The 16,495-nt window shown below is 47.1% G+C and overlaps 1 protein-coding gene across 1 annotated transcript in view; it reads left to right on the forward strand.

Annotated features, from left to right (window-relative positions):
• The first annotated feature begins 280 nt into the window (after positions 1-280).
• The window catches only part of GALNT12 (polypeptide N-acetylgalactosaminyltransferase 12), a 29,985-nt gene continuing 13,770 nt past the window's right edge, over positions 281-16,495 (forward strand). Inside the window, exons 1-4 of the mRNA XM_037493910.2 lie at positions 281-666; positions 9,631-9,800; positions 11,842-12,031; positions 16,223-16,408. Coding sequence (XP_037349807.1) covers positions 281-666; positions 9,631-9,800; positions 11,842-12,031; positions 16,223-16,408 — 932 coding nt within the window. The remainder of the gene's footprint in view (positions 667-9,630; positions 9,801-11,841; positions 12,032-16,222; positions 16,409-16,495) is intronic.

The following is a 16,495-nucleotide window of genomic DNA, read 5'->3' on the forward strand; positions in this document are numbered from 1 at the left end:
GGGTTTTACAACACGTCATTTTGTAAACATTGCATGCAGCCCAAAGAAAAACGTGCAAGCCTCAGCAAGTCCTCATGGCGACCTACTGCAGATCATCTACCCTCCGCGTTGGGGGTACGCGCTGCAGCAAGCCGGCCGACGGGGCGGGCAGAGGGCGGGACGCAGGTGGGGCGGGCCGGGCCGGGGGCGGGGCGGCGCTGCTTGTGGTTCCGGGATCCGGGTCTCCGTCGGCTCTGCAAGCCACGGGGTGCGCTGCCCGCTGGCTTCAGCTGGCTGGCGCATGTGGGGGTGCGCGGCGCAGCGGCTCTGCCCGCGGGGGCTGCGGCGGCGCGGCCGGGGGGCGCTGCTGATGCTTTTGGTGCTGCTGGCCTTGGCGGGACTGGGCTCGGTGCGGCGGGAGCGGCGCGGGGCCACGCTTGCCGAGCCGGGAATCCAGAGCACCCCAAGACCCGGGGGCGCCCTGCGCCGCGGGCTGCGCGACCCGGTCTTGCAGCGGCCGCCGGGGCAGGAGAACACTCTGGGCTCGCAGGGCGAGGCGGTGCATTTGCGGTTGGAGGGCGAGGAGCTGCGGCTGCAAGAGGAGAGCGTGAAGCTGCACCAGATCAACATCTACCTTAGCGACCGCATCTCGCTGCACCGTCGCCTGCCGGAGCGTTGGAACCCGCTGTGAGTCCGCAGGTGTGGGGAGGAGCACCTTAGAGCCTCAGTTTCCTCATCATCCACGCTGTGGCTTGGTGGAACTGGGGTCTTCAAATACCTGGGGATCGCGCGTCTTAGGGAGTCTTTCTGGAAAGTGAGCCCTGGAAAGGTTCTTGAGGGTGTGGAAGGACACGCCGCAGGTGGTGAGGGGTGGAGGGAACCGGAGCAGCAAAGTTTAAAAGCTTGACGGTCTCTTGACTCTCTCTGCCTTGATAAGATCTGTCACTCAGCCCTGAAAAGTAGATCAGGGCTAAGCAGAGAGGTTTAGGAAGAGATCCTTTTTGGGGGCTTCCACTGCACCCCTCACATTGCTGCCTTAGAGCTCTTCCTCTGCGAGCTCGGACTCCTGGGGTGTGAAGCTGCTCCATTCATTCATCTCTGTGCGCCAGAGCCCCTGAATGAACCAGAAGGGAAGGGCGCTCTGTGCAGATGAGGTGAAAGGTGGCAGGAAGGCCAAGTCCCAGGCAGCCAGCTTCCTTCTCTCGCACTGGGAGAGGATTCCAGAGCCTTAGGCAGGAGGAAGGCTGGAGGGAGTGGAGGCAGGAGGGAGCAGCAGTGGGAAGGACTCCTGGCCAGAGTCCATGGCAGCGCTCTCCCGTGGGTGGTGCAGGACCCAGCCTTTGTGGTCAGAGGCCTAGTTCCTGTTCCAGCTGCTGCCTGTGCAGGCTGTACCCTCTGCCTAGGTGAGAAGGGAACATGCTGGCAAGAGGAGCAAGGCCCTCCTGCCTATTTCCTCCAGGGCTGGGCATTTTCCAGGTCCTTGCTGGAGTACGCTTCTTACAGACTTTGAGGAGAAGGCAGCCCAGGGAGGGTCACTGGGGCAGCCTGCTGTGTATACCACATACCTGCCACTCTTCCACCTGTGTCATAGTCCTGTGCAAATAGGCTCAGAGAGTTCCAGTGACTCACTCAAGGCCCTTCAGCTGGAGAGTGGTGGAACTTGCCTTGGAGCACTGGTCCCTCCTGATCCCCTTGGCTCTGTGCTGATTTTAGGCCTGAGAGAACAGGAGTGCCAGTGCAGGGAAGCCCCCAGGTCTGCCCCAGTGAGCAAACTTTGGTTGGACTTGAACTTCACTGACCTCTCAAGTTTTCTTCAGTATCTGCAGGCCTAACCTCATGCTTTTGCCTAAGGCACAGTCCCTGTTAATCTTTTTTTGTGTAGAACTTTTTTCGGTGGGGTTGAGAGCAGATCCCTCACGTCAGCCAAAAGGCTGAATGCATGTTTATCTGTTTGAAACCACAAGGGTGCTCATTCAGGCAAGGCCTAGGTCAGACCCAGGGGTCCACCCCAGCACTTGTGAGATAAAATCTTGGCTCTTTTGTTTATGGACTCTCTCATCTTCAGCAAGCTCTTTAACTTCTGAGTCTCAGTTTCCCCAAATGCAAATTAGGGAAGGAGTAGAAGTAACACATCCTAGGAGTTAATATAACATCTAACCCCTGCGACCCCTCTGTGTCCGCAGTTCTTTTGAGTTTCTACTCCCTTCCCTTTTGCCAATAATATACCCTGGCTGCCTTTGAGAATTATCCAGAATTAGTCATAAAGTTTTTCTTTTTCCAGGTTCCAACTTCCTTTATTGTTCCAGGATGTGAATATCTTTGAAACACAGTGGATAACCTGTGGGGCTTATGGGATCCTGTCTCCATGGTGACACCATTGCCCTGTGTCCTATCAGGATTTGCTTATAGATCCTGCTGTTGTATTGACCCTGGGAAGTTAATCCAAACCCAGCATGATAAGGAATGTGAACTCCGCCTGCTTTTAATTCTTACACAAGGCCTATTGGGTTATTCTTGGAGGGAAAGGTGAGGTTGATCTGTGTCAGGCTTTGCAGGGCCAGGCCTTAAGGCATAACATTCATGTGGCCAGTAGGGTCAGGGTCTTTATGGAGATTCACTTTTTTTTTTTTTAGTATTTTTTTTTAAGATTTATTTATTTATGCATACAAGAGCTGGGGTACAGGCCAGAGATCTGGTGGGGAGGGGAGGTGAGAGGATTCACCAGAGACAGAGCGGGGAACAGAACAGGCAGACTGACCGAAATACACTGCTGAGGGGAGCAGCGGGTGTGACAGGCGAGGTCTGCCACGCCATGTGGGCTGCTTCCCGGCCGGCTGGGGACAGAACTTGGGCTGCAGAGGCTGTGGACTGCCTCAGAGTGTGGTGCTCAACCTCTTGCGCCACCAGGGAGGCCTGAGATACACTTTTTTATAGTTCATAGGGTAAGGGTCAGTCGGGGTCTTGAAATTTAGGCTGAGAAACCAGAATGGCAAATTATGTGTTCACAGTCAGGGGTGGGGGTAGAGTGAGAGGAGCATTCCTTGGGAGTCTGATCAATAAGCAGAGGGTGATTAGAGTCCTTGAACGGGAGAGAAGACCCTGACTGGGCAAGCAGTCCAGCCAAAGAGGAAAAGCCATGTCCTCAGGTTGACATGCACATCTGGGGCAGAGCTGAGTGAGAACCCAGATCTTTATTCTCTCCTCTCCTTTGGGGTGGAGGCAGTTATCTACTCATTTTAATTATAAAAGCAATACATACTCATGCCAGACATTTTAGTACAGACAGAGAACCAAAATTAAAAAAAATTAAACTCACCCATAAACCTACCACCCTAGGTTGCGTTAACCACTGCTGACATTTTGCTGTGGATCTTTAGAGTTTTTCAAGTATAGAAAAAGATCTTGCAAAATGTACATGGGATGAGAATATACTTACATAGGGATATGTATACAAACCTGTACATGTTTTTAACTGAGTTAAAAAGTTAACTGAGTTTAAAAGGCTTTGCACAACAGTAGATAATTGTTTGACTTGTTTCCTGGCTTCTACAAGCCTTGATCTGTGTCTGCTGTTCTAGAGTAGGCCACAGCAAGAGTGTAGACCCCAGCTCCTCTGTGCGTCTGGCAATTCCCATGCCTGTGGTTTAGGACGCAGCTGTATTTGTATTCTTGACAGCACTGAATCCAGGCGGAGAGATGTGATGAGCAGGAACCCGGGCATGGCAGTATAGTAAATGCAAGTTTTGCAGAATGTGCTCACATACCCTCTCATTTGAACTTAGCAAGGAAGGGAGAACTTCTGCTTTGAAATGTTAGCAGCCAGCATGTCAGCAGGGAGCCAGACAGGGAACTTCTAAAAGCATTGTTGCCAGGGACTTGCCCCAGAACAATGAAATAGAATTTCTGGGGGTAAGGCCCAGGCTGAGGCTGATAGGCAACTGGCTTAGAGCCTGTGTCTTTCTTACTCAGAAGGTTAGGGGTGGGTACTTTTGAGGGTGTGAGAGAATACCAGAATTAGACAGAGTGGGGATTGGCAACAGATTAAGTGCTTTTGAAACTAGTGATGATATCACAGCCAGCTATAAGGTGTGTCACAGTAAATGGTTGCTAATGTTGACCCAACATTTGCAGGAAGTTTCAGTTTTCATAGATTAGAGAAGCTTGCTGATGATCAATGTCAGGTCATTCGCATTTGCTTCCTGTTGAGCAGGAGGGAAAGGTGGAGTGACAGTGCCCTGGAGGCTGTGCATTTCCCCAGGTACTTAGGAGTTGTCACACAGGTGAACGTCAGCCTTCTCTGCCGTGGCAGAGGGGTGGTGGACCCTGGATAGGAAATTGTATACATAAAACCCAAGTGTGGGCCTCCCTGGTGGTGTAGGCGTTTGAGCACCGCACTGTGAAGCTGTCCGCAGCCTCTGCAGCGCAGGTTCGATCCCTGCTGATGGGGGGGGGGGGGGGGGGGAGAAACCCACATGGCGCAGCAGACCTCTCCTGTTGAGCCTGCTGCTCCCCTCAGCAGTGTATTTCATCAGTCTGCCTGTTCTGTTCCCCTCTCTGTCTCTGTTGAATCCTCTCACCCTCCCACACATCTGGCCTGTACCCTGGTTCTTGTATAAATAAATAAATCTTTAAAAAAACCCAACAAAACCCAGGTGCTGGTCTTCCTTGAATGCTTGCTACAGTTTAGCCTTATCCACGCCATAATGCAGGTATGTATTTGAGTTCAGGGGTCAGTGTTGATTGCTGGGAGGGCAAAGAGTCTCCAAACAGCTAGCACTAAAAAGGTAATTCAGCCAAAGAAAGTGTTTGTGCATTGCTGGGATTGGCAGGATTTCTCTTTTTGTGGAGAGGCAGCCTTCTTGTATGTTCTTAGAACAACATTATCTTTGGAAACATATCACTCCTGGTGTGGACATTTGACATGTTACTTTTGCTCCCTCACAAGGTTGTTAACTGCAGACTATTTTATTAGTTCTTATCAGACCCATCTTTTGGTGGCTGGAGTGGCAGCCTTTCTTTGAATTAGCATTTTAACATTCAATTTGGGTATTTTCATATCTTTTCCCATTCTTTGACTTTCGTTCATTCTTCTTTTTTTTTTAATGTGTCTCTAAATAGTATGTTGCTTAGTTTGGTGTTGTCTTAAAAAAAAAAAAATCCAGACTGACAATCTAGATAGTTAAGTCCATTTATATTCACTGTGTTTACAGACACTTTAGGATGTGGTAATGCTATCTTATTTTAGGCTTTTTGTTATTCTTTTTCAATGTTTTCCCCTCTTTTTTCATGCTGCTTTTTGAATTGCTAGCGATTATACCCCCCTTCTCTTCTCATTCCATTGTTTCTACTAATATGGAAGTTACATGATTCATTTCATGGTTAGCGATCCTTCTGAAATTGCTTGTTAACTCTGTAAGGCCTAAAGTGAGTCCACAGCTATGGGCCTTAGAATGCTTAATGTTGATCACCTTCCTTTTCCATTTGTATGCTGTTTTGCTCCAGTATTTAATTACCTTGCTTTTTAATCTAACAACTTAGATATTTAAAATATGCAGTATTATCAATAGTTTATTCACATATACATATGCACAAGTTTCCTTTTTTTCCTTTTCCTATCAGTTTCAGAATGGTTGTCTCTGAGTCTCTGATTCTCTTCCTTTTTCCTAAAATATATCATGTATTGATTGCTGTATAACCTAAATATAAAAGAAAGTCAGGAGACATTTTATTCACATATAATTCACAGACATGTATTGTGTTTTGGAGATATTGTGTTTTGGAGATACTGCAACCACTCATTAGGAAGTTTAAATGGAATAATGCCTGTAAAATGCTTAGCACACTGCCCAGCTGATAGTAAGCCCTCAGTGTGTGTTACCATTGTTACCAGGTACAGTACAAAGTGTGCTAAAAATACAGACACATAGTCCAGCCCCTGCCCTCACAAAGCACTGAATTATACCAGAAAGTAAAGATGACTTATTAAGATTGAACTGTGAACTTGTCCCTGAGTCTCTTTTTGTACCCAAGATAAAACTGGAACCCTGAAGTGATGTATCCTTTTTTGATTGAAGGATGCACAGCTTTCTGTCTGTCAGGAAAAGGGGAGAGTATTTTTCCTGGACTCTTAGAGATTTCCTGGCAGGATATATTGAACTTCATGAAGGAGAAGGCCTTTAAGGAATGTTTTAAAGAAAGAAAGAAACTACCAAGCCAAGAAAAAAGCCGAGGGGAGAATATTGAATTATTGCTCAATGAAGTCATTTGCTATGGAAGCTAAAGAAATATGATCCAGCTTTTAAAAAGTAATCTTTCTTTCTGATTCCCAGAATGGTACGTGCTCATTGTAGAACAATTTCAGAATGTAGAAAAAATATAAGGAAATAAGAATCTGTGATAACTCCGCTGTTCAGAGATGGACATTGTTAACATTTTTTGGCTTATTTCTCTCGATATTGTTTATTGTTTATATGTGAGCATGTATACACACGCGTGCGCACACACACACACACACACATTGTTTATAGAGTTGGCCCTAATGCTGTTTATAGATTTGTGCCCTGCTTTGTTGATCTAACATTTTGATGTGACTACTCTCCTTTATCATTGAATATGCTATTGACAGCGTATTGTATTTTGGGTGGCCGTGTAGTATTTCTTCATGTTGGCGTGCCCTGCAGTTTTGAACTGCTTCTTTCCTGTTGGATATGGCAGTCGTTTACAGCTTTTTGCTACCAAAAATAATGCTGTGCAGGAAAATTTTTGTCCCATGCCCCCTTTAGGGTTTCTCTGATTATCCTCTTTAGGGAGAAAATCGTAACTACATTTCTGTAAGATCAAAGAGAAGAGGAACGTCTTAAAACTGGATATGTATTGTCAAATTGGTACCCAGCATCCTCTGATTGAAGTAGACACAAATAAAGATCCCCCTAAATATTCTAGCACAGTGGCTTGAAGCTTTTAGTTTTCGTGGAGCAGTGAAAACACATAAACAAGAACACTGAGACGGGACTGCCATATGGTCTCAGCTCTGTTTGGTCAAATAGGGCTTTGTCCACCCTCCCACTTGTTCTCGTTATGAGAAGAAATAGATTTTCATCCCAAACAGTGAGGATATGATTTCAGATGAAAGGACAGTTCCTTACATTGAATAAACTTTATTTTTGAAAACCTTACTTCACTGTCTTATGTCCATTTATTTTTCTTTGTCCCAATGCATCTTTGATACTACATTTTAGCTTAACTGTTTTTAAAGAGAAAATCTTTATTTTTCAGTCTCATAAAAGCCATTTTCATGCAATGTAAACAATTCTTTCTGGCCCTTCTAGGGGCAGACTCAGCTTTTCTCTACTCTGTCTAGTTCTAATGGGTTTATTGAATCCAGACACAGTTGTTAATATTTTTGTTCACATACATATATATGTTTTCCATTTGCTATAACACATATTTAGAGGATGACAGCTGCTTAGGAGGAAGTGGGAAAGGATGAGGTAGGAGAGCACCTTTGTTAGGGCTTCTGGAAAGACATACCTATAGATCAGAATCAGCTCGGTGTTTGGGCAAGCTTAAAACTTTTCCCTTCCTTTTCTATTAAAGTTTTAAATTTAAAAAATTCAAACCTAGAGAAAATTTTTAAAGAAATAGCACAATGAACGTCTGCATATCTTTCACCTAGATCTGCCCATTATTATTTTGTCCATTTACTGAATTTTTCTCTTTTTATATACTGTAATATAGACATTTGAGAATGAATCACAGGGATAATAATCCTTTATTCCATTATTATGTCAGCATGTATTTTCTTTAAAAAAAGGTCATTCTCTTGTGATACCATGTTGTAGTTATCAAATCAAAGACATTGATACGACATTGAATTTCTCTAACACTCCCAGCTTTTAGAGCAACTTTTTTATTCCTCACTCTCAGTCTCTCATCCTAAATGTCACCCCCTGTGAGAAGCCCTCCCTGGTGACGTGTTCTGGGGTTGCTCCCTTTGCCCCATTCCACTCTCCTTGCTAGTTGCTTTCTCTTTCATTGTCTTCATAGCACAAGCACTTTCTGAAATTCTTGATATGTTTGTTTGCCTGGTTATTTTTCCCCTGAATGTAAGCTGGGTGGACATGGGCTTTGCCTATATGGCCTGCAGTGGGAAATCAGGAAATACTGGAGACTGACTGGTCTGGTGCCCTGACATCAGCAGGTGTTCGTGTCATGCCACATCCTGTTTGTCGCTCCTTCTCTGTCACCCACCACTCGCTTGTCAGTAAGCTGTCCCTTTCTGCCGGGAACCTGGCTGGTCTTCAGCATTTCTCCCCTTGTCTATATGCAGTCCCTCCCTTGGGTGAACTTTTGGCCAGAACAGCACTCAAACCCTGGTCTTCTGGTGTCTTCTGGGGCTTCTCCTCCTACTCACTTGCTGTCAGTCCCTTCCTGCCGATGATTTCCATTGCACTGTCCTGTTCCGGGATGATATGGAAAATTTGTCATCAGTCACTCTATGGAGAGAATTCTCTATCAACCAGGGAACCTTTGTGCAAAGTAAAAGAAAACCTTCCAGGGCTTCCCTGGTGGTGCAGAGGTTGAGCACTGGGCTGCGAAGCTGCCCGCAGCCTCTGCAGCACCAATTCAATCCCCAGCCGCCAGCGAGGGTCCCACATGGCGCGCAGACCTCTCCTGCTGTGCCTGCTGCTCCCTCAGCAGTGTACTTTGTCAGTCTGCCTGTTCTGCTCTCCACTCTGGCTCTGGTGAATTCTCTCACTCTCCCGCACTTCTGACTGTACCCAGTGCTTGTATAAATAAATAAATAAATAAACAAACAAACAAATAAATAAACAAATAAACAAAAATAAATAAATAAATAAATAAATAAATAAATCTTTAAAAAAAAAAAAAAGAAAGAAAACCTTCCAAAACAAAGACGAAACTTATTGGTTCTTGTCATTGCCAGTTGGGACTCACTCCCAGAGACAGTGGACTCAGTGCCATTCTGGAGTGTTCTTAAGTGCCAGTGCTGACTCTAGCCTACGTATTCCACACATCTCCGTTGTTCAGCATGTCTCTGCTAGGATGAAGTGCAGGGATGGTGCTGGGAGAGACAGTACCGTGAGAGAGGTCTGCTGACATGGAGGCCTCAAGGGGCCTGGAGGAGCATCTTGGAGTGAGCATCTACACAGACAGGTGGCCCCAGGGCTTTCCCACAGGAGAGTAGTTTGAGTTATTCTCAAAAGAGGACAGAGTTCGCCAAGCAGAGAAAGGAGGAGAGGGCACTGCAGGCAGAGGGCACAGTCTAGGCAAAGGTCTGGCAGTGGGATTGGGAGGGAGTGGACAGTTAGAAGAGCTGTTGAGGAGGGAGAAGTGACAGTTTTTGGATGCCGCTTAGTTTGTATGTTACTCAAATCTGAAAATTACTTTAAAGCTGGAAAACAATATCCCATAGTATAAGCTTATTGGGCATCTTTTTAAAACCCTGCCTTGAATCTGCTGGGGCTCCTAGTGGAATCAAGAGGTGGGGGCTTCTGGAGGATTATTATTTCTCTTTCCCTATGAGAGCCTGTGGCCTTGTCCTCTCTTCTCTACCCCAGCCACAAGCTGGGCCTGGTCCATGCAGTCAGCAGCAGGGTCTTGATTTCTAAAGTTGCATTGTATTTGCAGGTGCAAAGAAAAGAAATACGATTATGATGATTTGCCCACTACATCTGTTATTATTGCATTTTATAATGAAGCCTGGTCAACTCTCCTCCGGACAGTTTACAGTGTCCTCGAGACATCCCCAGACATCTTGCTAGAAGAAGTTATCCTCGTGGATGACTACAGCGATAGAGGTAAGCCCCAGCACTAGCTCTTGGAGGACCTGTCCTTGTGACATCACCTGCGGGCTGAGGACATGACATGGGAGGTGCAGGATAGGCCTGGTAAGGAGGGGCTTCCTTCCTGCTCTCCTGTGCCCAGTCCTCGCCCTCTGGGTCTCAGAGGCAGGGGGACACAGATGTGATAAAAGAGGACTCCTCACATGGTGCTAGGGTAAAACGAGGAGAGGGACTCGCTCCCTGGGTGCTCAGGAAGGAGTGTTTGCTGCCCTTAATTTTGAAAGTTGAGTAGTTTGTGGGCAGCAAATATGGAGGGAGGGTGTGCCGTGTGGAGTGGACAGAGTGTGAAAAGGTGTGAGGTTTGATGCTATGTGGATTGTGTAGAATCTGCAGGCGTCCAGGGGGTCTGGAGAGCCAGCTGCTTCAGGGAGTCCTGGTAGCAGAGAGGTGGCTTGGTGGGAAAGGGCAAGGTTTTGGATGGGCTGAGGTGTGACTCTTGTCCTCAGGGCAGGGGGAGCCAGGCAGTGCTTCAAGCAGGAGAGCAGTTTTAGCCTTTGAGGGGTGGGGGTCCCTTTGGACCAGAGTATGGAGACTACAGGGGGTTGCTGAGGTGGCCCAGCAAGAGATGGAGGCTTAGAGTCGGGTAGCAGAGGGGAGGGGAAGGGAATGCTGGAAAAACCACCCAAGCCAGGAGGGACAGGGCTGGGCTCTCAAACCCAACACGTGGCATGAGAGGCCGAGGAGCGAGAGAAGAGCTTTCTCTTGGACATGTGGAGTTTGAGATGAGATGAAAGGGGTCACCCCATCAGAGAACTGGAGCCAGGGAGAGGTGTTCCACTGAGAGGGACCTGACCAGTGACCTGAGATCCAGCAACTCACATGCAGCCGAGGGCCAGCCCTTTGTTTATTCACTGGACATTTTTTGAGTTTTGACTGTGTGCCGGGCTCTGTTCCAGGCACTGGGTGTTCTATGGGACGCATAACAAGGTCCTGCTTTCATAAAACACATATTCTGCTAATGTGGGTGGAGTGGGCCAATACACACGGAAAGAACACAGCATAACATATCACATAAAGAAACACAGCTTAATTAATATAACATTGTGCAGCAAAAATAGAACTCTGCTATGAAACATGAAAGCGGGAGAGCAAGTGGAGCCTGGGGATAGGGTCCCCTCTGGCTGGAGGTCAGGAAGGCCTCTTTGAGGAGGTGGTCTTTAAACTGAAGCTAGAATGCAGAGGAGGCAGCTCAGTGAAAATCATGGAGATGATCTTGGGATCATCTTGGCAGTGGCATGTTTGGAAGGAGCTGCCATTCTCTGGGGCAGGCCACCCACTGGGGGGGTGATGTGGGAGCAGACAGGGTGGGCAGGCCAGATCAGCTAGGGCCTGGGAGGCAGGTGAGGCTTATACATGAGCCGGAGGGGAGGAGAGCCTACGCAGGGCTGTGAGGGTAGGAGCAGGAGGGCAGGGGCTGCCTGGTGGATGGAATAGGAGTTGGCCAGCAGATCTTTGGCAACTTGCTGAAGCGAGGGCAGCTAAGGGAGGAAGATGTCAAGGCGTAGCAGCAGGGAGAGCTGTGGGCTTAGTTGCTAGAGCCTGTTTCACACCAAATCACCATCTCTGCGCCACTTCTTCAGGACTCAGGCATCTGCTGTTTCAGGCTCTGCCTTGTCTGTCTGACTTCAAAGCCTGGTGTGTACATCCTAATTGGCGGGTGTGTTTGGCTGTTCTCACAGAGACTCAAAATAACAGTGATTTACTGGAGATAAAAATTGATTTCTCTCTCACATCACAAAGCTGATGTAATACCCTCGGGCAGGTGTAGGGGCTCCACAGTGTTTTGATGAGGGGCCTATGGTGATTCTGGAATTTCTCCACCCTAGCTTTCCTGGGCTTTTGGGCCACTTTCAGGCTAGGTTCTGGGTGAGGTGAGGAGACCCCAGTGATAGAACAATGGCAGTCCTGTCAGAGTCTCACAGGGACCAGGGGAGCCCTGTGGGGACAGGGTCTGGGATGCTTGGCCTTGACGTTGCTGTCCCTCTTGTCTCCCCAGAGCACCTGAAGGAGCGCCTGGCTGCTGAGCTGGCCGAGCTGCCCAAGGTGCGCCTGATTCGGGCCACCAAGCGGGAGGGCCTGGTGCGTGCCCGGCTGCTGGGGGCTTCCGCAGCGAAGGGCAAGGTGCTGACCTTCCTGGACTGCCACTGTGAGTGCCATGAGGGCTGGCTGGAGCCACTGCTGCAGAGGTGCGTGGAGGGGCTCCACTGCATGGACTCAGAAACAAACCCATCACGTGGCATGAGAGGCCAAGGGGAGATGAGGTGCCCCCTACCTCTGGGAGGCCCCCAGCCCCCACCCCTGGGCACCTTTCTTCCACCAGTGAGAGTGTAATAGCCCCAACCTCATCAGGCTGGAGGCCGTTAAATGAATTAATACCTGACAGTGCTTAGAATTTGCCAGAATGTGGGAGTATTTGATCTTACTACTGTGTATTATACATGTTTATTGTAAAAAACACTAAAAAAAAATTGCCACTATCAAATCACACTCCTAGAGAATACACTTTTTGGTGTATTTCCTTCGGCAGGGCTGACTTAATCCATTACATCCAAAACCTATGATGCCTCATCCCCATGAAACTTTAAGGGACTCCCAAAAAAGTTTTTTCATGTTTATTTCTTTTAAAATGAGAAGGATTAAGATATATATTTATATATCTTAATATACATATATTATTCATATATATGCATATATAAATATATATATTTTCTTATATATTCATAGATATATATATTCATATATATAAAATATTTTATTTTATATAAAATATTAAAAAAACAACAAAAATATACATTTTAGGAACAAAAATAATGTCTCTGCATGCATGTACATATATTATGCTCATGTGTGTAAGTATGTGCATACAGCAATGAGAGACTAGCAAAATGATGTTCTAAGGATTATTTTAGGTGGTGCCATTTTGTAGGGTTTCTAGTCTCTTCTTTGTAATTTATTTCTATAATTTCCAAATTTTATCAAATCAATAAAAGAACATTTTAAGCAAAAAAATAAATAAATAAAATGAGAAGGAAAAAAAGAATATAATATATAATTATCTAGACTAGGTTATGTTTGTTTTGATACCTATCTAGTTGTAAAATATACTTTCCAATTTACTTTTTTATGGAGTCGTGAAACATAATGTGACCCTGTTTCAAGGCTATTCCCCATGATGTCTGGTAGCTTATTCTGACAGTCCCAAACTGCCCGTCCCCAAACCACACTCACCAGACTTTGTTCTGGTCTCTTGCTTCTTTCACCACCACCCCTCCCCCCCGCCATGATCCTTATTCTGCATCACAGAAGTCAGGAGCTAGGCTGGCAAACCCAAGCTCCTCCAGGTGGGAGAGGAAGGACTGGGGAGGGGGGGGAATCTCTGGTCTCCCCACGTGGACGGAGTGAAAGGCTGGAGGATCAGGGTCTCTGCAGTTGACAAACTGCTTTCCATAGCCCCCAGTGCTTGGCTGCTTGATTATATGGAAGAGCTGACATCTACTTGCTTCCCTACCTGGATGAAACCAAGCTTCCCCCTGCTGTCCTAGGCCCTTGTCCCCTGTGACTGCCACTGCACCCTCTTTCTCCCCCTCAGCTCTGATGGGCTTTACCGGCAGCAAGGACTCAGGGTTCCTCAGGCTGCTGGCAGAGTCTGAGATTATCTAGAACATAGGGACAGAGTTCTTCCTCTGGACCTGGGCTGGTAGATTTGCCCTGCTCTCACCCCTGCTGGGCATGTGGCAGCCACTTTACCCCTCTCTGATATGCTAATGCTGCCTAGAATTCCACTCTAGCCTCGCTTTGGAAAGTGAGGCAGCCCTTCCAGTGACAAGCCTTTGCTCCATACCTGGAAGTGAGGGGATTCTCCATCCTTGATTGCCTATTAGAAACACTTGGGGAACTTTTAGACCTACTAATTCTATGGGCAGATTATTTGGATCTGTATCTCTGGGGATGAGGCCTGGACTTCTGGGTGTTTCTAAAGCATCCTAGGGACTTAGGTATGCTCCAGAGTTAAGATACATTAGACTGTAGACTGACCCTCAGATGGTCTCAACCAGGACCAGTAAATCCTTCCCTGTGGGGACTTCTGGGGATGTAAAATGTTTTTGGTTGTCATGTCAACCAGGTAGTGCTTCTGGCATTGTGTGCTCTGGGACCAGAGCTGCCAGATGCCCTACAGCAAAGAACGGCTGTGTCCCAGAGGCGGGTAGCGCCCCCATGGGCCATGCTGCCACCGGGCCTGCACATTCTCTAACAAGGATTAAGAGTCCTTTCTGCCAATGCTGGCTCCCGCAGTTTTCCTTTTCTTAGAAAATTAGGCTTCCCATGGTTTTAAACAGCTCAATTGCAAGTCACAAGTCCTTGGACATCTCTGCTATGGCTTGCAGCATCTTTGAACCTGCCTCCTGGATCTGACCTCTCAACCTTTTTTTTTTTTTTTAGATTTATTTATTTATGCATATAAGAACTAGGGTACAGGCCAGAGGTGTGGATGGTGAGAGGATTCACCAGAGACAGTGGGGAACAGAACAGGCAGATTGACTGAAACACACTACTGAGGGGAGCAGCAGGTGAGTCAGGAGAGGTCTGCAGCACCATGTGAGTTGCTCTCTGGCCAGCCGGGGGATCGAACTCATGCTGCAATGGCTGTGGATTGCTTCATAGGTTGCATCTTAACCCCTTGTGCCCCAGGGAGGCCCCCCTCTCAACCTTTTAATAATGCCCTCAGTTGACTTAAAGATTGGGATGTTGGTGGATACTCAGTCTCCAGCTTCCTCATTTTCGTGAACTCACAGGTTTGAGTCTCCAGCGCAAACCATGTGTTCTGAATCATGCAATTCCCCCTGAAGTTAATTCTTACCCCAGCGTGGTGTTTGTCATGCTTCTATCATTCTGGTGCTATTCTAAGGACATTTATGACTCACATGTGGTTGATCTCTATTTCCTCACACCATTCTTTTGTAGGACTGTTATGACTTATAGATCTTAGATTTTAGATAACTGTCCCTCAAACAACCCAGAGAAAGTCTCAGTTCATCTTTCTGCTGTGCTGTCAAATACAAAGAAACACAGTCTAGAGCATGCTGAAGGGGGACAGGACTGGCAGTAGGGACTCCGGGGAGAATAGATGCATCACATAGGCATCTTCCAGTTTATGTAATGTTTCACAGTAATAGGCATGAGTAGCAGTAGCCATCTTACAGGTTCCTCAGGGAGGCCTTGTGCTCACTTATGAACAGTTATTATTTCCAGTGTTACCCATGAGGCTACAGGCTGTGAGAGTTTAGATGACTTGGCTGATGTCCTACAGCAAATAAGGGGCAGTATTAGAATTTATATTTTGGGCCTCCTTGGTGGTACAAGGGGTTAAGTCTCAGCACTGTGAAGCTGTCAGCAGCCACTGCTGCACGAGTTCGATCCCCAACCAGGCCAGGGGTCTTCCCACATGGTACAGCAGACCTCTCCTGACTTGCCCACTGCTCCCCTCAGCAGTGTATTTCCGTGGATCCTCCCGTTCTGCTCCCCATTCTGTCTCTGGAATCTGCTCACCCCCGCACCTACGGCCTGTACCCCAGTTTTGTATGCGTAAATAAATAAAAATAAAATCTTAAAAATAATTATATTTTAACTCCAAAGCTGACCTTTTGGTCTGGGTGTTTCTCTGTTTATAAGGAGATCATTATTTCTAGACTTTAATATGTTTCATTGTGATTAAATGACAAAGCCTCTTGCAATCTTGAGAGATGAAAATCTGCTTTCTGTTTTAAAATTTACTTTTGACTTTTACATATCTTGATTTTCATAGAGGGTTTCATGTTTAGCCAGAATAATCCATAGATAGAATGAGAGACTATTAAAACTGTGGGACTTTTTTTTTTTTAAAGATTAATTTCTTTATGCATACAAGAGCTGGGGTACAGGCCAAAGATGCGTGGGGTGAGAGGATTCACGAGAGACAGAGTGGGGAGCAGAACAGACAGATTGACTGAAACACAGTGCTGAGGGGAGCAGTGGGCGAGATAGGAGAGGTCTGCTTGGCCATGTGGATTGCTCACTGGCTGGCCGGAGATTGAACTCGTGCTGCAGAAGCTGTGGATTGCTTCATAGTGGGGTGCTTAGCCCCTTGCGCCACCAGGGTGGCCCTAAAGCTGTGGGACTTTGCAGGCTCCTTGCTCCCTGCCTCCCATATACCCCTCCCAGGATTGGCGCCCCATGATTTGACATGGCTGTAGACACCTGTAATGAGAGAAGTAGTAGGCCTTTCTCACACTGGAGTTCCTATTTCCTAGTAATAGTGTGAGGAAGGTTCACCCCCAAATTTCTTAAATGTCCTCTACCTCCAGGCAACATGGAGAGATTGGGTGTCTGGGTATTTGCAGGATCCATGAAGAGGAGAAGGCAGTGGTGTGCCCTGTGATCGATGTGATTGACTGGAACACCTTTGAGTACCTGGGAAACTCCGGGGAACCCCAGATCGGCGGTTTCGACTGGAGGCTGGTGTTCACATGGCACGCGGTTCCCGAGAGGGAGAGGAAGCAGATGCGGTCCCCCATCGATGTCATTAGGTCAGCTTGCCTTTGCATCTGGGTAAACCTGCCAGCCCTCTGGAGGGATGGTTAGCTATAGCCCATTCCCCTTCCTTGTTTTTACTA

This window comes from Talpa occidentalis, unplaced genomic scaffold, assembly GCF_014898055.3.
Source record: "Talpa occidentalis isolate TD23 unplaced genomic scaffold, MPIMG_talOcc4v2.1 talOcc4.7, whole genome shotgun sequence".
Taxonomy (NCBI): Eukaryota; Metazoa; Chordata; class Mammalia; order Eulipotyphla; family Talpidae; genus Talpa; species Talpa occidentalis.